Source organism: Lates calcarifer, linkage group LG18 (assembly GCF_001640805.2).
Source record: "Lates calcarifer isolate ASB-BC8 linkage group LG18, TLL_Latcal_v3, whole genome shotgun sequence".
Lineage (NCBI taxonomy): Eukaryota > Metazoa > Chordata > Actinopteri > Centropomidae > Lates > Lates calcarifer.
In genome coordinates this window covers 4315182-4337375 of record NC_066850.1, presented here as the reverse complement: position 1 = coordinate 4337375, position 22194 = coordinate 4315182, and the positions used below count along the sequence as shown (strand labels likewise).

Here is a 22194-nt window from a genome sequence, read left to right as displayed (position 1 = left end):
TTCACAGTTAATCAGTGCATTAGGAAAGTTCTTTCTTTCTTTTCTTTCTTTAAAAAAAAAAAAAAAACTCAGTTAAACGTAGTGAAACCTGGGGAGCCACAGCAACCAAGTAAGAGGTGTCTGTTTTCTGCTAAATATATTTTTTTAATCTTTTAAATAAAATTAAATTTCTAGCTACTTTGGTAAGTAACCATACAGTTGTTTCACTAATTCTATTTATTGCTAGAATGAAATTTGTCCATCCACAAGATGAGAGAAGACACAGATAAGGGTAAATAGAATTTATTTTTCAAAGCATGTTTACAGTAACGGAAATGTCATTTTTAAATTTCACCTTTACCCCAGGCAACTATTCACTTTAATGCAACGTTTAGAAAACAAAAAAATAAAAGGACTCCCTCTATGTACATTCATTCACATTTGAGAACAAGCAAAGATATTATTACATTTGTTTACTGTACATATAAACATATGCTACAGTGGCCAGGGAGATTTAAAGATACATATTTTTTTACAATGTTAAATACAAACACACACGTCAGAAATGTAGTGCTCGTTCATGTTATAATCAGAACCGAGATTACCTCTGATACACCGTGAAATGCATTCATTTATTTCCGATGTATGGGGAAATTAAAGCCTATAGGAAATATTTCAGCAGTGTAATTTTTGAATTTGTTAATATTCTGATTATATGGCAGTCGAATTTGACCAACTACATTAATTTGTGCATGTTATGTGTAAACGTGGTGCGACAGTGTATTAAACAGACTCCAAACAGAAAACAGTCTTCCCCAGAACCATAACATGTTCCTCCAACACAACTTAAACCAGTAACTTCATCAAAACCACTTACCATCAAATGCTTTTATGGAAAATTTTCATATTAAAAGCCGACACATACACATTTGAAATTCATATAAGGTTTGACTTAAACTACTTCTTAAATCGTCCATCTTAATTCACCAGCATTAAAAACAGACAACACTAAATTAAAGACAGAAGAGAAGTAACAGGGCTACCCTTCAAACTTCAAAATTGTAAATACAAAATAAGAGCTTTCACAGGCACACAGGCAGACTAACATATCAATGTCTTCTTATCTAGTACTGTGTGGGAGTGTATACATGAATGGACAATCCTGCCTTGTCAGTTACGGAGCTTCACAAACTTGTTACAGCAGAGGTCACCTAGGTAAATATGTAACTAGCAAATATACTTTTGAGTAAACAAGAAAACTTGTATCACCACATTATACATGTGAGGTTTTGCTGAAACTTCTCACTTTTAAGCTGCTTTTTTGAATATACAATATTTACCCAGGTGTCATGTGTTACTGTACCAGCAAACGTCTACACACTCTCAAAGACCTCAGCCTTAACATTCCCATTTGAATAAGTAAAAAAATGTTGTTTTTAATAAGTCTATATAATTGTCATTCTAATCGTCTTTGTGCTACATAGAAAATGAAACAGTGTGCATTATGTACAAGCAAAAAACAGATGTCAGCACTTTGGTGTAGGCTTGTTAAAGTAACCAAGAGATGAACTTGTTTTAGTTGGTAAAGAGCCTCCTTTAAAACATTATCATTTAACATAAAGGTCAAAGGTGAATATAAAGGACAGTAGCTGGCAGCAGCCATTCTTATTCTCTCCAATAGATGGTGCTCTTGTTCCTTAGGTCCCCCTGACAGCTGACTTTAAATGAACACAGATCAACTTAACCTCTCTGAGATAACCAACTACACTTTCTTCTCTGCCAAAACTCCACACTTTTCTACAAACCTTCATTTCAACATTTGGCGCTTGAAATGATGAATGCCAACAGAGACTCAGACATCTAACAGTCAAGCAAGGCCATATCACTTATCTTAATAACATATTTGTGAACGAAGACTGGTCTACAAGTACATAATATGGTCAGTTCCTTAGTTCGTCAGGACTGAACAACAGTGTTTTGTAATATTAAAGATGATTCCCAAACTTTCCCTGAAATGGAGCAGACAATAATATGGTTTGGTCTTGTCTAGTGCAGCATGGCTTACAGTCGGTGTCACAGTGAAAAAAGTCCCTAACACTGCTGACTCATTGTGTTACCTACAACCAAATTTCTTGTCTTAGTATTATGAACATGGAATGTTCAAAATTACAGTGAGATGCATTTTTTGTCTCCAGTTAAGATTTAGACAAAAACCAAGTGTCAAAACAAACCTGAAACCTAAATTACAGTGAAACTCCCTCGAGTCAAACGGCTGCTCGGTGATGTACAACTGTTTAACTAAAAGGAGAGGTTAGATGTAAACACAAGATGCTCTCCAACAACTTCATGTTTCTACCTTTAAGTTAGAAAAGCCAAAACACAAACCCTCACCAAAAAACTACACAGCAACAATGACTACATGGCTATTTTGGCGCACCACCCATGCACAATATGCTGGGGCAAATAAGGGTGAAAACAAGAGTCACAGGGTAGGCCACGCGTTTTTTTATCACATGGGATTAACGGATCGCACTGGCCTTTCCATCTCAGCATTTGTTTCTCCTTTTCATCTTGGTTCCTTAGCAAACAAAGCAGGCTTTATTGCCATCATGTCGTTATAAATTTGGCTGGCTTTCAAGGGTTTTCCCCATGAATGTGCATATGAGGAAGGTGAATCCAGGCAATTGGATTAGTGTTTGGGCCACCTGTCAGTCATCAAGGTGGTTGCTATGTAATTGAATTTTGAGCAATGAAAAGAGCCGCTTACAAATAGATATGCTGATATCATGTTAATATCCTGATTGATATTAGAATATTGGATAATCACAATAAATCTTGCCATGTGAGCTTCACATTATAGCAGGCCTCAAGTCAGTCCTTCACACACACCCATACTATAAATTTGGGATACCTCCTGGTTAACTGAAGGTGTGACTGTAGATGATGGATAAGATTGTGGTCCATTCAGTCTCTAGAGATAAGGACAGTGGAGGGGGGACCCGTAGGCACTGAACAGGACAGACTCTCAGTCTGGCTCTTCCCCACACCCCTAGAGGGCACTAGGCTGTTGGAGTATGAGGCGCAGAGAGCAGGTTGGAGGGGAGGAAGAGCAGGAGAAGAAGGAGAAAATGAGGGGTTGGCAGCGATTATTCTGGTAAGTTCAGTGCAGCCACCTCTGGTTTCATTTTGAAGTATTGGTTGAAGCGCAGGACTGCATATCTGGCAGACAGACAGAAGTGTCAGCAATAACATAAAAATGTATGTGTCATGTTAGCTAGATGGATACCAGTGCAAAAATATCAGACTGCTTAGATCTGGATGCTTAACATTATGTTCATAAACATATGATTAAATGACTGAAATCAGAATAGCAGCAGACATAAAACAGCGCATGATAAAGAATGCTTGCTGGTATTATTTCAAGATGACAACATACCCCAAGAAGTCAAAGTCGATGGTGGAGAACTTGGCCTGAATCAGAGCCCAGAGACCCCAGAAGAAATGAGACGCCTGGACACAGAGGGGAGAGAGTGGACAACAGGGAGACACAATGGATTAGCATGTACCTGCTGTCTAAAGGTAAATGTCGTTTCTAATTACCCAACACAGCTCACTTGAGCATGTACAAAGCCAGCAGTAGCCCTATGGCTACACAGCTGACACAGAAACACAATTGCTTCTCTTGCCCATCCTCCACACTGCCCTCTTTTCCACTTGACAGTAAACAAGGCAGAATGCATCTCAGGAGAGAGCGCTGAGTCTCACAAGGGTTACAACGACAACTACAAGAGTGCCTCCTGTATGCTGGCCACACTGAGTACATCATAAATATCCTCTCTTACTGAGAGCAGGTAGAGCAGGTTATAGCCCACATCACTCTGCACTATGTTTAACCCACATCACGCTATAATCTGTGTTTGCTGGCCCAACACCTGTGGAAGCAGGGATGGAAAATCAACTCACAACAAGCCCCCAAGGAACTTAATCTACGAGAGTTTTTAGGGCTGTAATGTTAGCAATACTTGTCCTTGACCATATAACATATGTCAAGACTAGGCATGGGCCAGTATGGACGGTATGATAACCTTAAGTAAAAATATCAAGGTTTTGCAGCATCACAGTATTGCAATTACAGCTCTAAAATTTGTTATTTTTAAAATGCCTGCTAAGAAAAACAACTTTTTTCCCATTAAACATGATCTATTTTATTTTTAAACAACACAGAATATAATTGTTTCACAAATGTTTCCTGAATTGTGGACTCATCTGCAGCATTTGATGTGAATGCCCCTTTGCTGCTAATGCTACTGCTGCCCTAAAATAGAATAAACATAGAGACTGACCTTAATTTAAATTAAATCTGTAATGACAGTTAACTCTGCAGTAAAATTATGCGTACTTTGGTAATATATGATAGTACTGGATTAACCATAAAGTCAAACTATGTATTACATTATGTAAAAAACGTCTACTACTACTCCTGAGAATAATCTCAAACAATGCTATAATGCAGATTCTGTTATTTCAATGTTGATGCAACACAAGCGCTCTCTCTTCTCTCCCTCTCTCTCTGTGCAACACAGTCAGAAAAACATCAGAGAGCCATCAGTCTGTTGAGGTTGTAAAAGTGTTGTGATTTTGAACACATGTACATTATGTGGAAAACTATAGCAGTGATAACAGGACATGATATCAGCCAAATGTAACTAATTTTGCAGAAATTAGTACTTCTCTGCGTAACGGTGTTTAGTCAAGTAACGTTAGCAGGGAAACTGGCTGATGTTAGCTAGTTAATTGTTACCTGCCACAGTAGCAAGCCTATAGTGTTTATTTCACCATTGCTAGACATGCTAACTCTCACAGCTGTTGCATACGTTCATGTCTAGACAAGACTAGACCATACAAATGCTTACCAGGGCAAATCGGTTGACTTGGACATAAAGAATCTCCACCTCTCTATCAGTCACGTCACTGCCCTGGCCTTTGTGCTCCTTATAGGCCTCCAAGTAGGAGCGGAGCCACTGCAGCTGAAAGGCCCGCCCTGGATAATGACTGTAATCCACCTCGTTCAGGCCTGGAACAAATAAACGCACAAGTTAAAACATATTTCAGTGAACATTTCAAACACACATCTTTTTATGTAATACCAGGAAGGGCACTCACCGGCAAACTCATTGAAATGGTTCCCAATGTCGTAGGCTTGGTAATTGTACCCAGCATATTCGTAGTCAATGAACTTTACATTGCCTGGAAAGAGAAGCAGTGTTGTTTAGACAGAGACACAGGAAGCAGATAAAATGATTATGTTGTGTTTTCCCTTTGATAACTCAGAATGTCAAGGCTTTTCATTTCATACTGTAACTTTCTCCCTGTCTGACTGGACTGGAGTAAGAGTTTGCATTTTGAGGGACAAGGACTGTAAAGAAAGACTTGAGCACAGAAGAAATGAAATACGAGGAATTAAAGAGAGACGAATTTAGACTGGAGAGGTAGCCTTCTAAAAATAGCTGCTGACAAACATTTCCTAGAAAAACAACCATGCTGTTAAGATTTGGGGAAATCAGAGTCAACACATAAACTGAGAATAAAATCTATTGCTCTTCCTTTATGTTGACTTTGCTAGTTTAAATTAGGTATACTTAGGGGAAGCAATCAAAAAGACTAGCTAGCACATCCTCATGAAGTTTCAGCAGTCAGTCTGCAAGAGTATCTAAGTTATCAGATGTACCACTAGGTGAGTTATCAGCCCCTTTTTCCAAGAAACCACAGAACAGGCAGCCGGGACGCATTAGCAGAACTGAAAATGTGCAAAGTTTGACGCAAGACATGGAACACATACAACCGTCTCGGGGAGGAGGAGGAGTCCAGCTGCCTCTTCAAAGAATGTTTGTTTTGGATACATGCACAGAATAAAATGAAAAAAACATTTCGAAGAAAGCAGAGGGACAAAGGAGGGAAAATAGTAAAATACAAAGACGCTCAAGTTCACTGAGCTGCCAAAACAAATGTACAGCAACACACTCTTTAATAAAAAAAATATCTCAGAACTTTGTTGACTCACAGCAAACAATGTACCCGATGCTAGCAGAGCCAACTGCAATTATAGCTCTTTGATAAGGTTTGTTAAATAGACTCTCTAAAATGGTCTCTAAGTGCCCGTGAAATATAGGTGAAAATAACAGAAGATTAGAGGCCAACTTTGCTGATTTTCAACCAGCTTTTTATCATTACAACATAATAAATGAACAATGTTTACTTTTCCTCCATGTTGCCGGCACCCAGAGCTCCTCACTCATGTACATGGAGGGAAGGTAAACACTGGCTGGCTGAAAAATCGGCAAAGTCGCCCCTTTAAAGCCGATCATCTCCCTGTAACTTTAAATCCAATATCAGAGAGGGAAGGTCGGAGAGTGTGTTGCTGTCTGATTGCATTTGTAGGTCAATGAAAACATGAGGTGACTGTGTTAATAATGAATACAGAAGGGAAGCATTCAGTCATGAAGTGATGAAGTGCTGACCTCAAAATACAAACTCTTAATTTTACAAGCCCGTTTGTTACAGTTAGATAAAAAAAAAGTGGAATTTTGAAGAACAATACATTTAATTAAATCTCTCTGCTCTTAACTGTTTTTGTTTGTTTTGGCCTTAGCTTATGTCTTTGCCCTAACATGTGGAACATAATTTTTTGAGGTGTTGCTGGACTACAAGAAAGACACTTTGAGGTGGGTTACCAGCCGGCGTGTAGGTCCTAGCGGGACACAACTGAACACCTCCGGGCAGTGGCTATAGCCCCCCTGTGCAGCAGATGAAAAGGTTGGGGCAAACACATCTTTCACACATGCTCACTCTCTCACTGACACATTTGTCTTTTATCCATTCTTACTCTCACGCACAGTGTCGAAACATCAGGCCCTGCAGCCAAACTCCCAATCCTTTTTTTTTTACCCCCTCCCCTCCAACCCTCACGCATGCAACCTCACTTCCCCTTCTCACTACACTCCCCTCCAATGCTCCCTTCCCATTGGCCTGCTGTGAACCCAATAGCGTGACACCTCTGCTGCTTCTGCAAATGACAGCATCTTTGAGAGGCTTCCTGTTGGCTGCTGAACTGCAGATTTTGTGACCCTTGGGACCAAGTAAAGTGTGTGCAGATTTTTTATTTTTCAAACATCTGAGTAAAGTGAGAGGGGCAGGGAGACTAAGCATGTAAAGGAGGCTGAGAGATGAAGATAGAGAAGAAAAGCTGACAGAATCATGGGAAAAGAGCAATGAAGATATTTGAGCTTCCACCACTTCTGTTTATGGTTTTATCAATACAGGAAGTGGTGGCCTCTCGGCTGTCGCTGTCTGGCAGGCAAGCGGTTTCAACTCAGCAACTACAGCTGAGAAGAGGTGACAGGAAGCAGCGTGGTAGCTGTTAAGTTTCTTTTCATGCCTACTCTGTTTTTCAATTCAACAAGAAGATGTCAAGCACAGGTGTAAGACAGGGATTACTACGATGACAGTTCAGACAGCCTGAGTGGGCACCGTCAGAAATGTAGTAACTGAGGCGTGGAGCTGAAATGCCTGGACTCTACTGTTGTATCCATTCCATTGTGGTTTTCATTTGTGGGCATGGTTCAGCTGTGTTTTCAGTGTTAAGATTACTGTGTGATTACACCAGTAGTACAGAGATAAGGGGAATTCCTTTCTATTCTGGCTTTTAATCAATAATATTTCCAAACAGAAGCACTGATAACCTTTCATCTTACATTTTCAAAGCATGAAACATGATTCTGCAAGTCTGCAAACATGCATGAATTTCAGAAACAGACTTTTAAACGTCTGTACAAGAGATCTACTGTATACATTAACTGAGTATTACAGTAACATGTGCTCTCAGGACAATGCTGCATTTCTCAGAAGTGGATGTGCAGGAATTTACAGGAGTGTGTTGTCTCAGTATCACCAATGATGGATATCTCTCCTTGCTGGAACTGTCAGCTCTTGTTTGATAACCCGAATCACAAATTCAAGTGAGGTGTGTACATCAATTCCTCCATACATTACTGCTACCCAGACATTCCTGGTTTGTGTGCTTAGGCTAAGTTATTTCCCTGCATTTTTGCAGAAGCATGTTTCACCTTTACAGGATAAAGCTGACGATATTCTATAGTCTTGTAAATGTCAAAAAATCCCATGAAAAGACCAAAACCAACAACCCATCTCTCAGTACTTTCCAACTTCCTCAGACTGTGTCCCAGCCCTGAGCCAATTCATTCTTTCTGAGAACAAATGTCCCTTAAAAAATGGGGTAGTCACAAATGTTTTCTTTAAATTTTAAAGGTCTCATTAATTTCCTACAAAAGCTGGATACTGTAGTTGTAGTTAGCGGATATTTTCAGCTGCAGACCAGAACACGTGAATGAGCATTGAGTATGTTTTTAATGAAATTTAACATATTAAGAGCAGGACAGTTTTATGTGATACTAACTCAAAATGTCACCCACTGAAACTGTGTGGCTGACTGGTGTTTGTAATAGTTCCTCACAGCAAAAAATGTTTGTTGGATAAATTCATTGTTGATTTTGATCTTTACATGGATGTGTTGACAATTAGATAAAATACAGAATATCATCAGACATATCCATTCACTTATAAGGTCTGCTGAGTGATCAATATTGATGCTTTGAAATGGAAATTGCGGAATAAGGAGCCGTGACAGAAAGTAGCTTTATATATTTCAGGCATGTAGCTGGTGCTCAGAGTGACTTAAAGCAAGTGAAAATTATAAAACAGTATAATAATCGGTATTGTAAGTAGCCTAGCAATAAGAGGTCAGAGGGAACTGGTGGCTAAGTAGCATTGGAGGGTGATAAGCAGGTATGTGGCTCCTACTGCTGCCATGAACTCATCCCGATTAGCCTGAGCACTGGGCAGACTACGCGAGGGCCCTCAGAGCCGACTGTGCGTGAGGTTTGTCTCTCTCCATTGCCTCTCTCCAGCCTCAGCTGTCATTCCTAGGGGAGAAAGGCTAGAGACAAGGAGCTGTGAGAAGGGCCCCACCCCTCGTCGCAAGCCGACGAGAGAGCTGACAGCTCTGAAACCCTCCCTTTAACACCACCACCCTGCCTCCCGAATATATACCCCCCACCCCCTCGTAAGTCACTTACTTATCAGTTTGCCCGAGTATATGTTGCTTGACATCCATACCATCAAAAAACAGCAACATTGCAAAAGCACCAAACACATGTGCTGTAAATAAAACTTGGTATGATGTAATGGTTTTGTTTGTTCAGGCTGACAATAGTGGCTTTCCCTCTAAGTTTTCAGCAGAGAATTAGAACGACAGATCAGACATGAAATCCAAATTAGAAAAGGCTTTTAAATGGTACAACTGAAATCTGTGACAGATGCATTCACAAAAAAGTAGATTTTTGCTAAATGTATTGGTGGAACATAAACAGTTGTCTTGTCTGACCGTTCTAGTTCTACACCTGCAGCCCAATGCACTGACAATGAGTGAAGCATATGACTAGGGTTGAGAAGGTGCAGGTAACAACACAATTCAACCACACAGTAATGCGTACATCTACACTTTTGCAGTTTATATTATATTTTTACCTTCATCCCGGTTGTAGATGATGTTTTTGCAGAGCAGGTCGTTGTGGCAGAGAACGACGGGGGAGCCCAGCACCGACAAGCTCTGCTGGAGCCACACCAGCTCTTCTCTGAGGCATCGTGGGCTGGGTACCTCTATGCTCAACCTGGAGGGGAAGGCAGAGAGTCAAAGAGAGTGAGGACATTGAGAGGAGGTGGGAGTATAAATGGAAAGACAGATGGAGGTGAAAATCAGTATGGGGAACCCGAGAGTAGAATTAGAAATAAAGGTTACTCTTGGTGTAAAATTTAATTTACTTAGCTGCAATACTGCAACAATGGTTAGCATAACAGATGTGTCTCACACACCTTATGTGAATACTCCTAATTACAGACAGCAGTTAAAATGGACAGACATGACTTAACACCTACACAAATAAGCACAGTGCCTTTTTCCGGCTGCACAGTTTAGTTTAGTTCATTAGTTTATGTGCCAAATATGCTATGCTAACATTTTCTTGTACCAGACTTATTATATAATTAATTCATGCACAGTTAACATTCATTACTTCATCATTAGGACCTGTTAAGGAGGCAATGCAACGAAGGTGAACAAACATTGTGCAACACAAGGAGCGAGATTCAGGCCCTGCGGCCACAAGCACTCCACCTATTTGTTTTTGACTTCAACACACAACAACCCCAAGATACTGCGGGTGTCGCAGTCTTTCCTGAGTCTTTATCAGCAGTCCTCTCATAATGTTAATATTTGGGTGGCCTCCATGGAAATAAAACAGCCTGTAAAAGTCAATGTTTGTTTTGGATTCATTTTGTGTGCTAAAAGTGATGGTAGTTCGTTGCTGTTTTCAAACAATGAAGAATTAATGGTGCCAAAGCAGCCAGAGCATGTGAGTGAACCATGATAATTGTAACTCAATTTGCCTGTGATGTAGCACACCTGTGTTCTTCTGTGTCAGCGCTGACGCAATCTGAAACTTACATAACCTACATATTTAAATGGGGATTTAATAGCGAAGTAATGTAATAATGATTTTATCTTATATGAGATTAACAGAACACTTTAGGAGCTCACTAAATGTAATATTTATGACGCCTTCCTTGCAGTGCTGAGTATAAAAAAGAATGTGTGACAAGCCTTTTTAATTATATTGTTATTTTCAGGCTGCTGCTCTTTTATGTTTCACAGTTGTGAAACAGTGAAATTGTTACACACTCAGTTATGCCATGGCTGTCACACCTGCTGAGATTATGACAGGAATTCCACGTACTTCCCCAGTCATGTGAGCCATGCAGAACTGATGATGAATACCCTTGTGTTGTGCCATTTCACCTCATGGTTGTTGGCATCATTTGTGATTCACTGATAAGAGGCTGGGGGGTCATAGTTCTACGTGGAGATAACAGAGTAAAAAAGCACACAAGAAGGAAGGCTATATGTTTCCAAATGTATTTATAGCTCTGTTATTTCACTAATCAGCCTTCTTATATAAATATATTGTAAAAGGTCTGAAAAAAAATGACATAATAATGATGCAAGTTTGTCAAATCCATTAATTTAGGTGTACTTTTTTGACGCGGTACCAATATCAGTCTTATTCATTAATTATACTCCTAATTCATATTTAAATCACTACACTTTGGTTTTGGGAGTTATTTTTGCTGCTTTCAGTCTTTAGTTATAAATTCAAGTCTATGTGTTATTATGTCATGCAGATAACCTGCAGCTGAGTCACACTGAAAAGGTGACTGGAGGAAAATTTCCATTGTCTTTTATGAGAGCTGGGTCTCACCTGGCATTCCACTCAGGGTCCTTGAAGTACTTGGGGATGAGAGCAAAGTACTTGCCCATCTTCAGCCACAGGTCAGACTGGGGCACCCAGCCATTGTGGGCATGGATGGCGTGGTACTTGGCCAGCTGTCTGGCGATGAGCCTGCAAGGTAGAAGAGAAAGGAAATGAATGGGGGAACAGAGTTAGACTCAGGTTATGGAAACAAATCTTTAAAAAACACTATCACCTCAAGTCTAATTAAATGTTTTAATTTAACTTCAGAATTTTGGCCAGTCTTAGATAAATGGATTACATTTACAGTTAAGATTTACTTTTGAGAAAAAAAAATAAATAATTGTTTGATTTGGTAAATTAGTATTTTGGTGAAACTATAAAAAAAGTTAATTTTAAGTTTAAGACTTAATAATTAGTTTTATACTCCTGGGTAAAACCTTAGACTTCATAATATTCACTATGTCGCAATGTAAATAATATTCTCCTCACACAGCCTACATTTTGGTAAAATCTGTAAAGTAACTCTCAAGTCAGATGTTTTCTTGAATACAACCCTCAAGGCTCTTTATCAAAGCATTTTTACCTGAAAACAGGTTGGCTGCGAATGTGTTCAGGCTCCAGGGCAGTTCCTTGGAGAAATTCATAACACAGGCCATTGTTGAAGGTACAGTAGAGGCGCGGTGCACAGCGGTGAGCGTGTAGTACTCTGAAACTTTTCACCTCATTTCCCCGGTCCACCAACAGCTCTGTTTTGTTGCCGTAAATACGGACCAAAACCACATCCTGCATGGCTGTACCCACATAGCAGCCCAGCAGCTTATTGGTTATTCCATCTGTGAAAAACTGAAGACACAAGAAAAAGAGGAAGAGAGTGAGAACAGGTGAAACAATGAAAAGTCATAATTTGTCCTGTGCTCCAAGAATCTTGCTAGACGCCTACAGGTAAACGACAGCAGGACCATTCTCCACATTATGCTATTCAAGCCTGAACACCTACATTTTTTTGAGCATTACATAAGTTCTGAGAGGAGTCAAGATCTGGCAGGCAACAGAAGTTAGAGGAGGAATTCATGTCACCATAAAAAAATAGGGCATGTCTGTGGTGATTTATGTTAAGCTGTCTCTGTTGTCAAGCTGGGAACATTTTTTGCAGAGTGGGACAGGATGGGGTGCTGACATACTAGCCCTAATTGTTCACTCTAGAAGGGATTGACTGAGAATGACAGGATTGCAGGGAATTTTATTTTGCATGGAGGAAGCAATGGCTGGCATTTGCTGAGTTCCCAATTTGCTCTCATTGATGAGTACAGGCAATGGTGGCGGAGCATGTGATCTCTGCTAGTGTGTTTACAAAGCAGAACCACACCCCCAGACTGTCTGAGACTAATTCACTTTCAGGGTGTCTGACCAGGCTGTAAGGTGGCGCTTTAGGATGTTAAGAAATAATGCTCCCTGTTGTGTTCTGTTTGCTTGATTGTCAAACTAAACCTGTTTGACACTAATGTAAAGAATAAATGCAAATAGTCATGCTCTATTTGTCATCCATTTCTCCCATAGGTTCACAAGAATAGACAAGAGATTCCTACCTATACCTAACACCTCCCTACCAATCTAATAAAATTCCTGAAACTCAGTCACAGCAGCGCTGCATGATGATAATTTAAGACTACCACACTCCTCTATCTGTACACCCATCTCCAGGCAAGCTTGGATCAGTCATTACCTCTCAAACAGCTGGTGCCAGACATAGCATTCTCTAGGATTACATAATATGTTTAAGTAAGGTATAACGTCGTTGAGGTAACAAGCTTGACTGACTTTTTACAGGCTGCGCCAAAAGCGGCGGAGGAGACTCCCGCAGTCCGATCATGACCTAAGCTGACGCAGATGCTATTTGCAAAGGCAAAACATTAACCCTAACGGCGATGAAGGGAAATTTGCCGCAGTATGTCCGGAACTGTAATATAGCGAGGAAATTGTCTGTTTAAGGCGATTTTATAGCGACATTAACGTGGAGTTTCAGCCGTTATAAGCTGTCATTATGTTTGCTAGTTTAGCTTCTAGAATCAACTCACGTCAATGTAAGCTAACTTGAGTTTTAACAGGGAAGCACCTTGCTAGCTTAGCAACTTCAACTGAAAAACGAGTAAACTTAATCATGTCATACCATACAGAGAAACAGTAAAGTATAGTAAGTATTTTTTTTTTAATTATTATGAACAGCACCTTCATTTTGACCTCGGACGGCTTCCAGTTGGGTCTCAGCTCCTTGATCAGTTTCAGTGCACCGGGTCTGTAGTCGCTCTCGTCAACTGTCACATCTATTTTGGGCACAGCGGGAGCCTCGTCGGGTACGTGTATGTAGTTGGCCATGGCTTAAATCTTTATTTCTCGGGAATATATCGTATACTCTGACAACAGCGGTGGCGTACGCGGGCAGTAAAATGCGCAATGTATGAAAATGTGCAAGTAGTACAATCGTGAAGTACTCCCTATGCGGCAACGCCTCTCTAAAAAATCCCACCCACCTGAAAAAAAAATCACCCGGTGCATGCTGGTAGTCGAATGACTCACTAGAGGCGCGTTTACATCATCAGCACACGCCACCGGTGGAGTGTAACCATTAAAAATGTCTTGATACGTTACAGAATTTCTAAAAAAAAAATAACGTTAATTTAGTGCTTTAGACTAACAACAAACAGATATATAAAGTCATAAGAAATATGAGTACAAGTAGAGGACGCAACTCAAACTTCTCAGTGGCAATTCAAATCGGTGGTCCATGGTGTATACAAACAAGCGCGCACTCATTTCAGACATAGCTCACTACGCCGCTTGCGTCACGTCCGTAATCTACTTGAATGAAATGAGCTTTGTGTCAAACCTGAGTGTTTAAAAGGTCAATGTAGTGAGGGGCCAGTGGCACAGCAGACAGAGTAAATCCATTTTAATTTAGGTTAATCCGCCTCTCTTGTCACAAATGCGTGAGATGTTAGCTGTAAAGGAAAAAACCAAAAAGTTACTGATTTTAGCGGTTGAATCGGTGTCATAATAACTGACTGTGTTTAAGATCCGCCCTCTCCTCTTATACCTGTATTGTGTATTCATTGGCAACATACTGGAAATATCTATCTATCTATCTATCTATCTATCTATCTAGCTATCTATCTACCTAAAGGCCTGTAGTCATCTTAACATGAGCCTGAGCTTTTATTTTGTTTTATTAATGTGGACTGAATGGTAGAAGAGCAGGTCATTCTTTAGGACAGAAATCAGACTGGTTTTTCGGGCTCATCCTATTTGACTCCCAACCCTTAGTTTCTATAACATGTACCACATCTTGAAAAAACTGCCTTTTTATTTATAGCCATCCACCTGGGAGAACCACACCCCTAGAACCCCCAGTATCATAGGAATACCCTTCTAAATACTGTATATAAACAGTGACAACAGTGGTGTATTTCAAAGACAGTTTAACTGTGTAATGTGTTTCCTATGTGGCACACGGTTCACCCCTGATCTGACTCGTTGCTTAGTAACATACTGTATAAAATGGTGCATGGGATCTCATTGTACCAGTTGTCCTGCCCTCTATTGTTGCAACCTCTGTGTCAAACAAGGATTTGAATTTTATCTTGATACATATGCCAATCTGTCCAGTGCTGAGTCATCTCATTAACAATGCTCTCCACCCACACAGGTACACACACTTACACCTGGGAGCACTGCCCGGTGCTTTCAGTCAGCCAGCCATTACCCCTTCTCACACAAGGAGCTCCTGAGGAAGAGAAGTGCTTCTTCATTCATATTTATTACCCTTATTTGTCACGAGTCTCCACATGGGACTCGTGACTTGTTTCCACACACAAATTAGCCAAAACAACTGGAACATGTTCCTATTTACCCCTCTCTGTTAGGAGGCTTATTGCACAATTATTGCTGCCTTTCACACACATTGTTTTTCCTTGTTTTGCATAACACTCAGTAAGTAAAAACACAAGGTTGCCATATCAACCTTTTCCAGCCGATGTGGGCGGGTTCCTGTAGGTGACCCAAAAAACACAAACCCACAAGAAGAGATAGGAGATTGGCTTATTTTAGTCATTTAAATTCTCTTTGTGTGGGTAACTCTTTCTACTTCTAGTGTTTCTTGTCCTTTCAAAAGTGGATTTTCAAAATAGCAACATCCCTGAGAGCAACATCTCCTTGGAACAATGGACAGCAATGTGCAAGCTTGATAATGTCTATTGTTATAAAGCCCATGGAGGCACAGGAGGGGCCGTGGTTGCTGTTTAGGTTGAAACTTGATAAAGAGTCACTAAGACAACACGGCAACGAGAGGATTTTCCTTTTTTACTAGCAAGTATCTCTGAACATATCCAGTTCCTCTGTGCAAAGAAATGTGTTTGCCTATCAAAACAGTGTTATTGTATTTCACATTCACCCACGACTCTGTCAATGTCTCTTATCCGGAGCTGCTTGTCATTTAAATTTATGATGTGAGAGATTTGCATTCATGCTACCACTGAGTGAAACCACCTTTTCTAAACATATCACTCAAGTACTTTAGAATAAGGGGTTTTGAAAATAATTTGAAGCAAAAATAGATTCTTAAATTTACAACAGCATTCATAAGAACCAAGATCATCTCTCCTGACACACCCATGACATGACAGAATGCAGAACTCCTCCCCCTGTCACTCTAGACATTCTTCAGGCATGACTTCCTCCGCCCTGCATGACTTTACAGTTTTTAATGCTTAACATTCTCCAAAGTCTCAGTCATAGCCCTGGTGCTTAGTCAAAGTAGTCCTCTATATCAACATTGGGGTTGAGCAACTCCTCTCCATATGGCGTGAGATCCATCTGGTTGAGGATCAGGTTCTCAAAAGTCTCCTCCAGGTCTGTTTCCCCGATCAGCACCGCTCCCACCATCCTGCCTCCACTGAGAACCACCTGCAACAAAAACCAAGGAGTAGTCTGTGTGAAGCTAAACTAAAATTAGAAGCAAGTGTTTCCCCATCAGATGCTATCTCTTTATCTCTACAGTTTCAATAGATTACTGATCAAATGTTTTCCTTTCCTGTTTTCCTGGCTCAAACCCAGAATTAGATCACACACATTAGTAGCATATATGTAGACGAACAGTGGTTCCTTTCACACACTTGACAAAAATTCAAAAATGTATCACATGGCATATTTTCCAGATGCCAGTGGCACTACAAGAATGTTCAACAACTTGAGATTTTGATACTGCTCACAAAGAAGTCACAGTTCACTAAGTTTGTATGCAGAATAAATGAATCTTTTGTTTATATGTGAGTGAATCAGTGTTGGTTAATGAGCCACCAGGAAAAATACACTGGAATAACAAATAACCACATTCATTCATACATTCTCCTTCTGCTCAATATCACCTTGACATACTCCTGGCCTTTGGTGCAGCGGACCAGCAGCTCGTGATCGGGCCCCAGCCCCTGCCCGTTAAACTTTCCCAGCAGGACCACCTGTGGAACGACCAGCAGAGAGGAAGTTGTTTAAATGAACAGTGTGAATAATAAACCCAGAGGCAGAGAGAGGAGAACACCTTGCATCACTGCCAAATGACCTTGAAGGCTCCTGAGGTACAATTTGCATAGTAGATGATTAACATATTTGTTATTATGGAATGACTTGACTCTCGTGCACTAAAATGCCACGCACCTTGTAGTTGAAGAATTTGGTGATGTGAGAGAAGAGCTCGAAGCAGAAGTCCAGTTCTATTGGTTCTGACAGGATGTCCGCCACCATGCAGCGGCCTGCATACCAGCCCATTTGACGGGCCTGGGTCCACAAACGCATCTGCACACAACACACACACACACGTACACAGTATGAAATTCAAATTTATAAAGGAAAAAAATACCAGTTTTTTAAAGCTTTTTTCCCTTCTAACTCCCTGACCAACCTGCCACTAGAGAAAGGAAATAAATGAAATATACTTTTTAGTTTCTTCTGATTGGGATATCCTACAGTAAAGTAAGTAATTCTGTAAGTACTGTGTGTAAATTCAGAAACAGACTCATTAACTTCTTTCAAGTGTGTCTTTCAACTTTAGTAAAAGGTTTACAGCATGTGTTTAATTATTGATAATGGAATCATTTTGGTTGCTTTTCATAATTTACTCATGTAGAGCTGTTATACTTCTGTTAGAAATGGAAGAACTGTGGGCAGTATGTGAGAAGTGTCTGTTTGTTTACCTGCTGCCACAGTGGGCTGTGTTCCCAGCATGCAGTGCACACATCACCTGCGGCATAGACATCTGGCTCTGATGTCATCATGTGGTCATCTACCTGCAAGCCACCATCATCTGCAAGTGCAAACTTAACACATAAAACTAAAGTTAATGATTATTATCAAAGATGATTCACATTTTCTGTTCTGCTAATCCTGGTGAGGTGGTTACAGAGGAAGATCTTTGTGACGACAGCTCATCTGTCCTTTACTGACATCTAGAGGCATCAGAATCTGCTGAGACTTTTGCCTGACTTTCTCTGTCTGTTTTACTTTACTAACATTTATGGGGATCTATTATCAGAAATGGAATATAATATACAAAGATATGTTTTTATAAATGTGATCACCTAAAACTAATCATCACTGTGTTTTCGTTCACTTAGAATGAGCAATTAATGTCTACATAAGAAGTAGGTCCTCTTCATGGATGTAATATTAGATATAATTCCATAGTGCTGTCATGGGGTAGTTGGCATGGTTGTATAATAATAATAATCAACAAACTTGCAGCAGAGGACTCGGGCTAGCTTCCCTGCCATCAGCAGCAGAGCCACTGCCATCAGACTGCATGCGTTTTTGTTTTGTTTTTTAAAAACAATATTTTGGCCTGACTTTGAGACATTTAGGATTAACCTCTGTCCACCTGTGATTTAAAAGACTTTTAATAACATTTCTGGGAGCTTTTCTTGCTTAACATAGTGAGTTGTCATGTTTGTGGAGGGGCTACACACACGTGAAACAGGAGAAGAGATAAACGCAGCTGTAACAACAAAAGGCAATAGACACACACTATCTCACACTCACACTGAGCTGAAATAAAACAAGTGCACATAGATCAAGAAAATAACATATTTAGTTTGCTTGAGAATCAATGGGGAAGTTGACTCCATTTTATCACCTGACAGCCACCGCAGACTCTCCAACATGCTTGGAGACAGAGAGTTCAGGGGACAGGTGTTCAGTTGACTGCAGTTGTCGTTCTCACCGCTTGATGCCACTAAATCCTACACACTGCCCCTTTAACAGGCTATTTACAGTGACACTGTGAATATGCTTCATATCACTGTATAACAAATATCAAACTTTGTGCAAACCACTAACAAACTTACAGTTAACAGTTATTTTGCATATGGTTGAGTTTACTTACATTGTTGCCATAGAGAAATGGCTCAGCATTTGGCACGACACCGGTGGCACTGACAATAAAATCACAGCCAAATGTCTTGCCATTGGTCAGCTGGATATAAACTGGCCAGGAACCTACTGTGAGGGAAGAAAACTATAAGAAGGAGGAGGGGGGAAAAAAGTAGGATGAATCCGAGCGGCAAATCTAGTTCTCACCATTCTCAGGTCTGAGTGTTTGCTGTTGGGAATTGAGCAGCTCCTCAGAGGTGAAGATCTTTTCCACCTCACACTGGTATTCCACTGAAACTCTGCGAGACACCTGAGCACACAACAGGAGCAGGAAGTCAGGGCAGATACAGATTAATTCACAGGGGGTATTTCCCATGCAAACAGACCTCCATGCTTGATGTAGCAAATGTGTACACACTCTCTCACCTGCTCTGCTCCATGGAGAGCTATTCCTTCATGCCAGTCTGGACCGAGGGCACTACCAGGCTCTGTAGGACCAGAACTGCGCCCTTGCATATTTCGATCTGGGAATCAACAAACACATCACACACCTCAATAACATCTGTATTAAAATATGAGAGTAGGATGATTCAGAAACAGCAGCATAAGAGAAGAGAGAGATGAAGACCTGCAGTGAAGGTGTGCGACGCTCCAGCTGCTGGTTCCTCTGTGGTGTAGCGAGGCCTCTTACAGGGAGCAGCTCTCTCTGGTTTTTCAGCCTCCAGTGACGGGATGAGGAACTGGGCTGCTCCTGCATCAAAAAACGTGTTTCCTATGGCCTTGTCCTTCACAGCCCAGATCACCTCACAGCCTTCCACCTCATACCTGCACAGCACATGTTTATTAATGCTGTAAATAATCTCTGGGCATGTTGATAATGTAATATGAAGGGGTTTCATACAGTGCTCTTCAGTAACTTTTGGCTACAGTTTACTCACACTAATTCCAAGGCAATTCCACCATTTCCAACAACAACAATTCTCTTTGCTTTGGATAACCGCTTTTGAAACTCCTGAAACACAAACACAAGAAATCTGCTGAGCATCAGTGTAGAACTTTTTTTAAAACCTCTGACAAGAGGGTTAATTTTTTGACTGTTTGTAAATTAGCACAATATCTTAAAAACTAGCAAAGTTAGCAATCCAGTACAACACCGCAACTAACCAGGACCCCAGTGTTAAAATATGTGATTAAATTAATGTCTCTGTAACCGTGCCAACAAAAGCTGAACATTACAGGCATCATAAAAATAGACTGTGGCAGAGCTGCTGTACTGGATGGCATGAGATTGTACAGGTGTATCTAATAAAGAGGCCAGGGAGCATATATCCCATCATTTTTGATTATTCTGTCTTTTTAGATGATGTACACTGACATTTTTAAACATTGTCTATCAAAATAAATCTATAATATCATACAGCCTTTTTTGTACATTGAGCGAAGGTCTGGTACAATCACAAAAAAGCAGCATCTACATCTACTGAATTTGAGACTGTTTGCCTGAAGAAAGAAAAAAAGAGCACTTTATGAAAACAAACTCTAATGAGAGGGATGTTCTTTTTCTTTGGGCAAATGCTTTCTTGCTACTGTAAGAAAGTCTCAATAGCTCAGTGTCGTCAGGAATTTCGCACCACCATGTCGATAACAACACAAACATCCAGAGTGACAGGGTCATACCTGTGCACTGTCTGTGTCACGTATCCCCAGCACATAAGGGTTTTCCTGAGTTAGGAGCTTAGGTCTGCCTCCGCTGCAGATACACAGCTTCTCATAACCAAAAATCCGACCATCTGCAGTTTCCACAGACTGAGAAAAGAGCATAGAATTCATGAGAAACAGTGATTTATTTTAACACCAAGCTTTAATTTTTGTTCCTCACCTCTAACTTTGGAAAAATGCTGTTTTCCCACTAAATGGGAATGTGATTTTAGTCACAAAATTACCTTTTGCCACATTTTCAGTCTAAATCACAGAGCTATTACATCATTTTAGACCACATGATGTAACCACATGTCCACAAGGTGGCGACAGTAGACAGATAATAATAAAAGAAAAATAAAATAAATAAAGCCTTTGTAGGGATATTTTACAGGGAATCGGTGTCTGCACTTTCATGCTGTAATTCCTACTGAGTAAACAGCTAATTATGAATTACAGCATGTATGGATTTTGCAGTCAGTTTCACAGTCTATCAAATTTTACTTTTCTTTGCAAAAAAGTTACTTACGTGTGATTGTGTGTGAAGTGATTTGACAGCAGAGTGGATGACAGTCAGGTTGGGAAATTTCTCCTCCAGTACACTGGCCGGTCGCTCCTCCACATCAAACTCCTCCAGCATCTTCGACACCTTCCCAGTAATGACAGAGGAAAATGATGAAAGGCTCAGTCACCGCCACTCACTCAGAGGAACTTCATAAGACAGTCTAATGTTTGTCAAATGAGCATGAACACGGATATCATGCTCATTAAAAGCAAAACGAGCCCTTCTGTGTGGTATTTTTGTAATTATTTAGTGGATCATTGAGGTACATGAGTGCATATGGAGTGGGAGACTCAGTGGAAAACAAACCCATAGTGTCACCTTCAGCATCACCATCATCATTCCTACCTGTTTGTAGTTGGTTACTGCTTTAATATGAGGACCTGCTGTGATCAGAGCCACCTCAGCTGACGGAATCTGGGATGACAGCTGTCAATAAAGATGAAAAAATGGTGTTAAGTAGCTACATGTAATGCAATACAGTAGTGGAGCTTCTATATCTGGGTTAATAAATATATTTATCCAGAGCTGACAGAGCCTCTCTATCAGTTCATTTTCACCTGCTCAACACATGTCACACCCGCGATGCCACCTCCCACGATCACAAACTTAAACGTTTTCTCCACTTTATCTGCCATATCTCCTTTCACACAAAGCTAAGCTAACGGGCTAAGCTATCTAGCTAACACTAGCCGCCGTGCATTTTCCGACAACAAAAACATTCCTACACTCTCTTTGTCTGTCTGATAAACATTTAGAACAAAATGCTTATAGGAAATTCCTGTGATAGCTAGCCGGCCAAAGTTTTCTACAGCACATGAGACTGAGGAGTCAAGTCACGTAACTTCCGTGTTTACAAATAACTACGGCAAGCGGTAGGGAAAAGTTTTTCCGGCGCCCGCACAGGGATGACATGTCATGTCAGGCTAAAGATTATAAATACAGCACAAACCCTGCAGGTTCACTGTCTGCTCCTCAGGTTTATGTGTCAATGTGTTAAGAAGACAAAAGTATTAGATGTGTTATTATAATAATAATAATAATAATGTTCTCTTTTCACATATCAGCAGTGCTAGTCAAATCTCTACTCACTCTATTCATGCAAACCTATGAGAAATAATAAGCCCAGTCCTTTTTTAAAGCCATATCCAAGCACAATTT

The 22194-nt window shown here is 40.4% G+C and overlaps 2 protein-coding genes across 3 annotated transcripts; both read right to left on the bottom strand.

Annotated features, from left to right (window-relative positions):
* Window positions 1-266: 266 nt before the first annotated feature.
* etnk1 (ethanolamine kinase 1) lies at window positions 267-13890 on the bottom strand. The gene is made up of 8 exons (XM_018700496.2): window positions 13590-13890; window positions 11947-12206; window positions 11370-11510; window positions 9583-9725; window positions 5143-5226; window positions 4893-5053; window positions 3416-3489; window positions 267-3198 (listed from the first exon to the last, which is right to left on the bottom strand). Exons 1-8 carry the CDS (start codon window positions 13734-13736, stop codon window positions 3126-3128), a joined length of 1083 nt encoding a protein of 360 aa, XP_018556012.1. The 5' UTR covers window positions 13737-13890; the 3' UTR covers window positions 267-3125.
* Window positions 13891-15155: 1265 nt separating this feature from the next.
* Window positions 15156-21899, bottom strand: pyroxd1 (pyridine nucleotide-disulphide oxidoreductase domain 1). 2 transcript variants are annotated; one of them, XM_018700494.2, is made up of 13 exons: window positions 21594-21899; window positions 21382-21462; window positions 21001-21120; window positions 20451-20579; window positions 19712-19785; window positions 19402-19598; window positions 19200-19297; window positions 18981-19083; window positions 18787-18902; window positions 17603-17725; window positions 17067-17204; window positions 16781-16870; window positions 15156-16319 (listed from the first exon to the last, which is right to left on the bottom strand). In XM_018700494.2, exons 1-13 carry the CDS (start codon window positions 21669-21671, stop codon window positions 16161-16163), a joined length of 1506 nt encoding a protein of 501 aa, XP_018556010.1. In that variant the 5' UTR covers window positions 21672-21899; the 3' UTR covers window positions 15156-16160. The 2 variants fall into 2 exon arrangements, with proteins under 2 accessions (XP_018556010.1, XP_018556011.1); XM_018700495.2 differs by having other exon boundaries at window positions 18787-18899.
* Between the last annotated feature and the right edge of the window lie 295 nt (window positions 21900-22194).

Excerpts from the sequence above, each read along its gene's own strand:
- etnk1 (XM_018700496.2), bottom strand. The coding sequence starts at position 13,736 with ATGGCCAACTACATACACGTACCCGACGAGGCTCCCGCTGTGCCCAAA. Across the intron at positions 12,207-13,589 it reads CGTCCGAGGTCAAAATGAAG|TTTTTCACAGATGGAATAAC; the intron begins GTGCTGTTCATA and ends TTGTGTCTTCAG. Across the intron at positions 11,511-11,946 it reads CGCAGCCAACCTGTTTTCAG|GCTCATCGCCAGACAGCTGG; the intron begins GTAAAAATGCTT and ends TCTACCTTGCAG.
- pyroxd1 (XM_018700494.2), bottom strand. The coding sequence starts at position 21,671 with ATGGCAGATAAAGTGGAGAAAACGTTTAAGTTTGTGATCGTGGGAGGT. Across the intron at positions 18,903-18,980 it reads AACACTCAGACCTGAGAATG|TAGGTTCCTGGCCAGTTTAT; the intron begins GTGAGAACTAGA and ends CTTCCCTCACAG. Across the intron at positions 16,871-17,066 it reads CCAAATTCTTCAACTACAAG|GTGGTCCTGCTGGGAAAGTT; the intron begins GTGCGTGGCATT and ends GTCGTTCCACAG.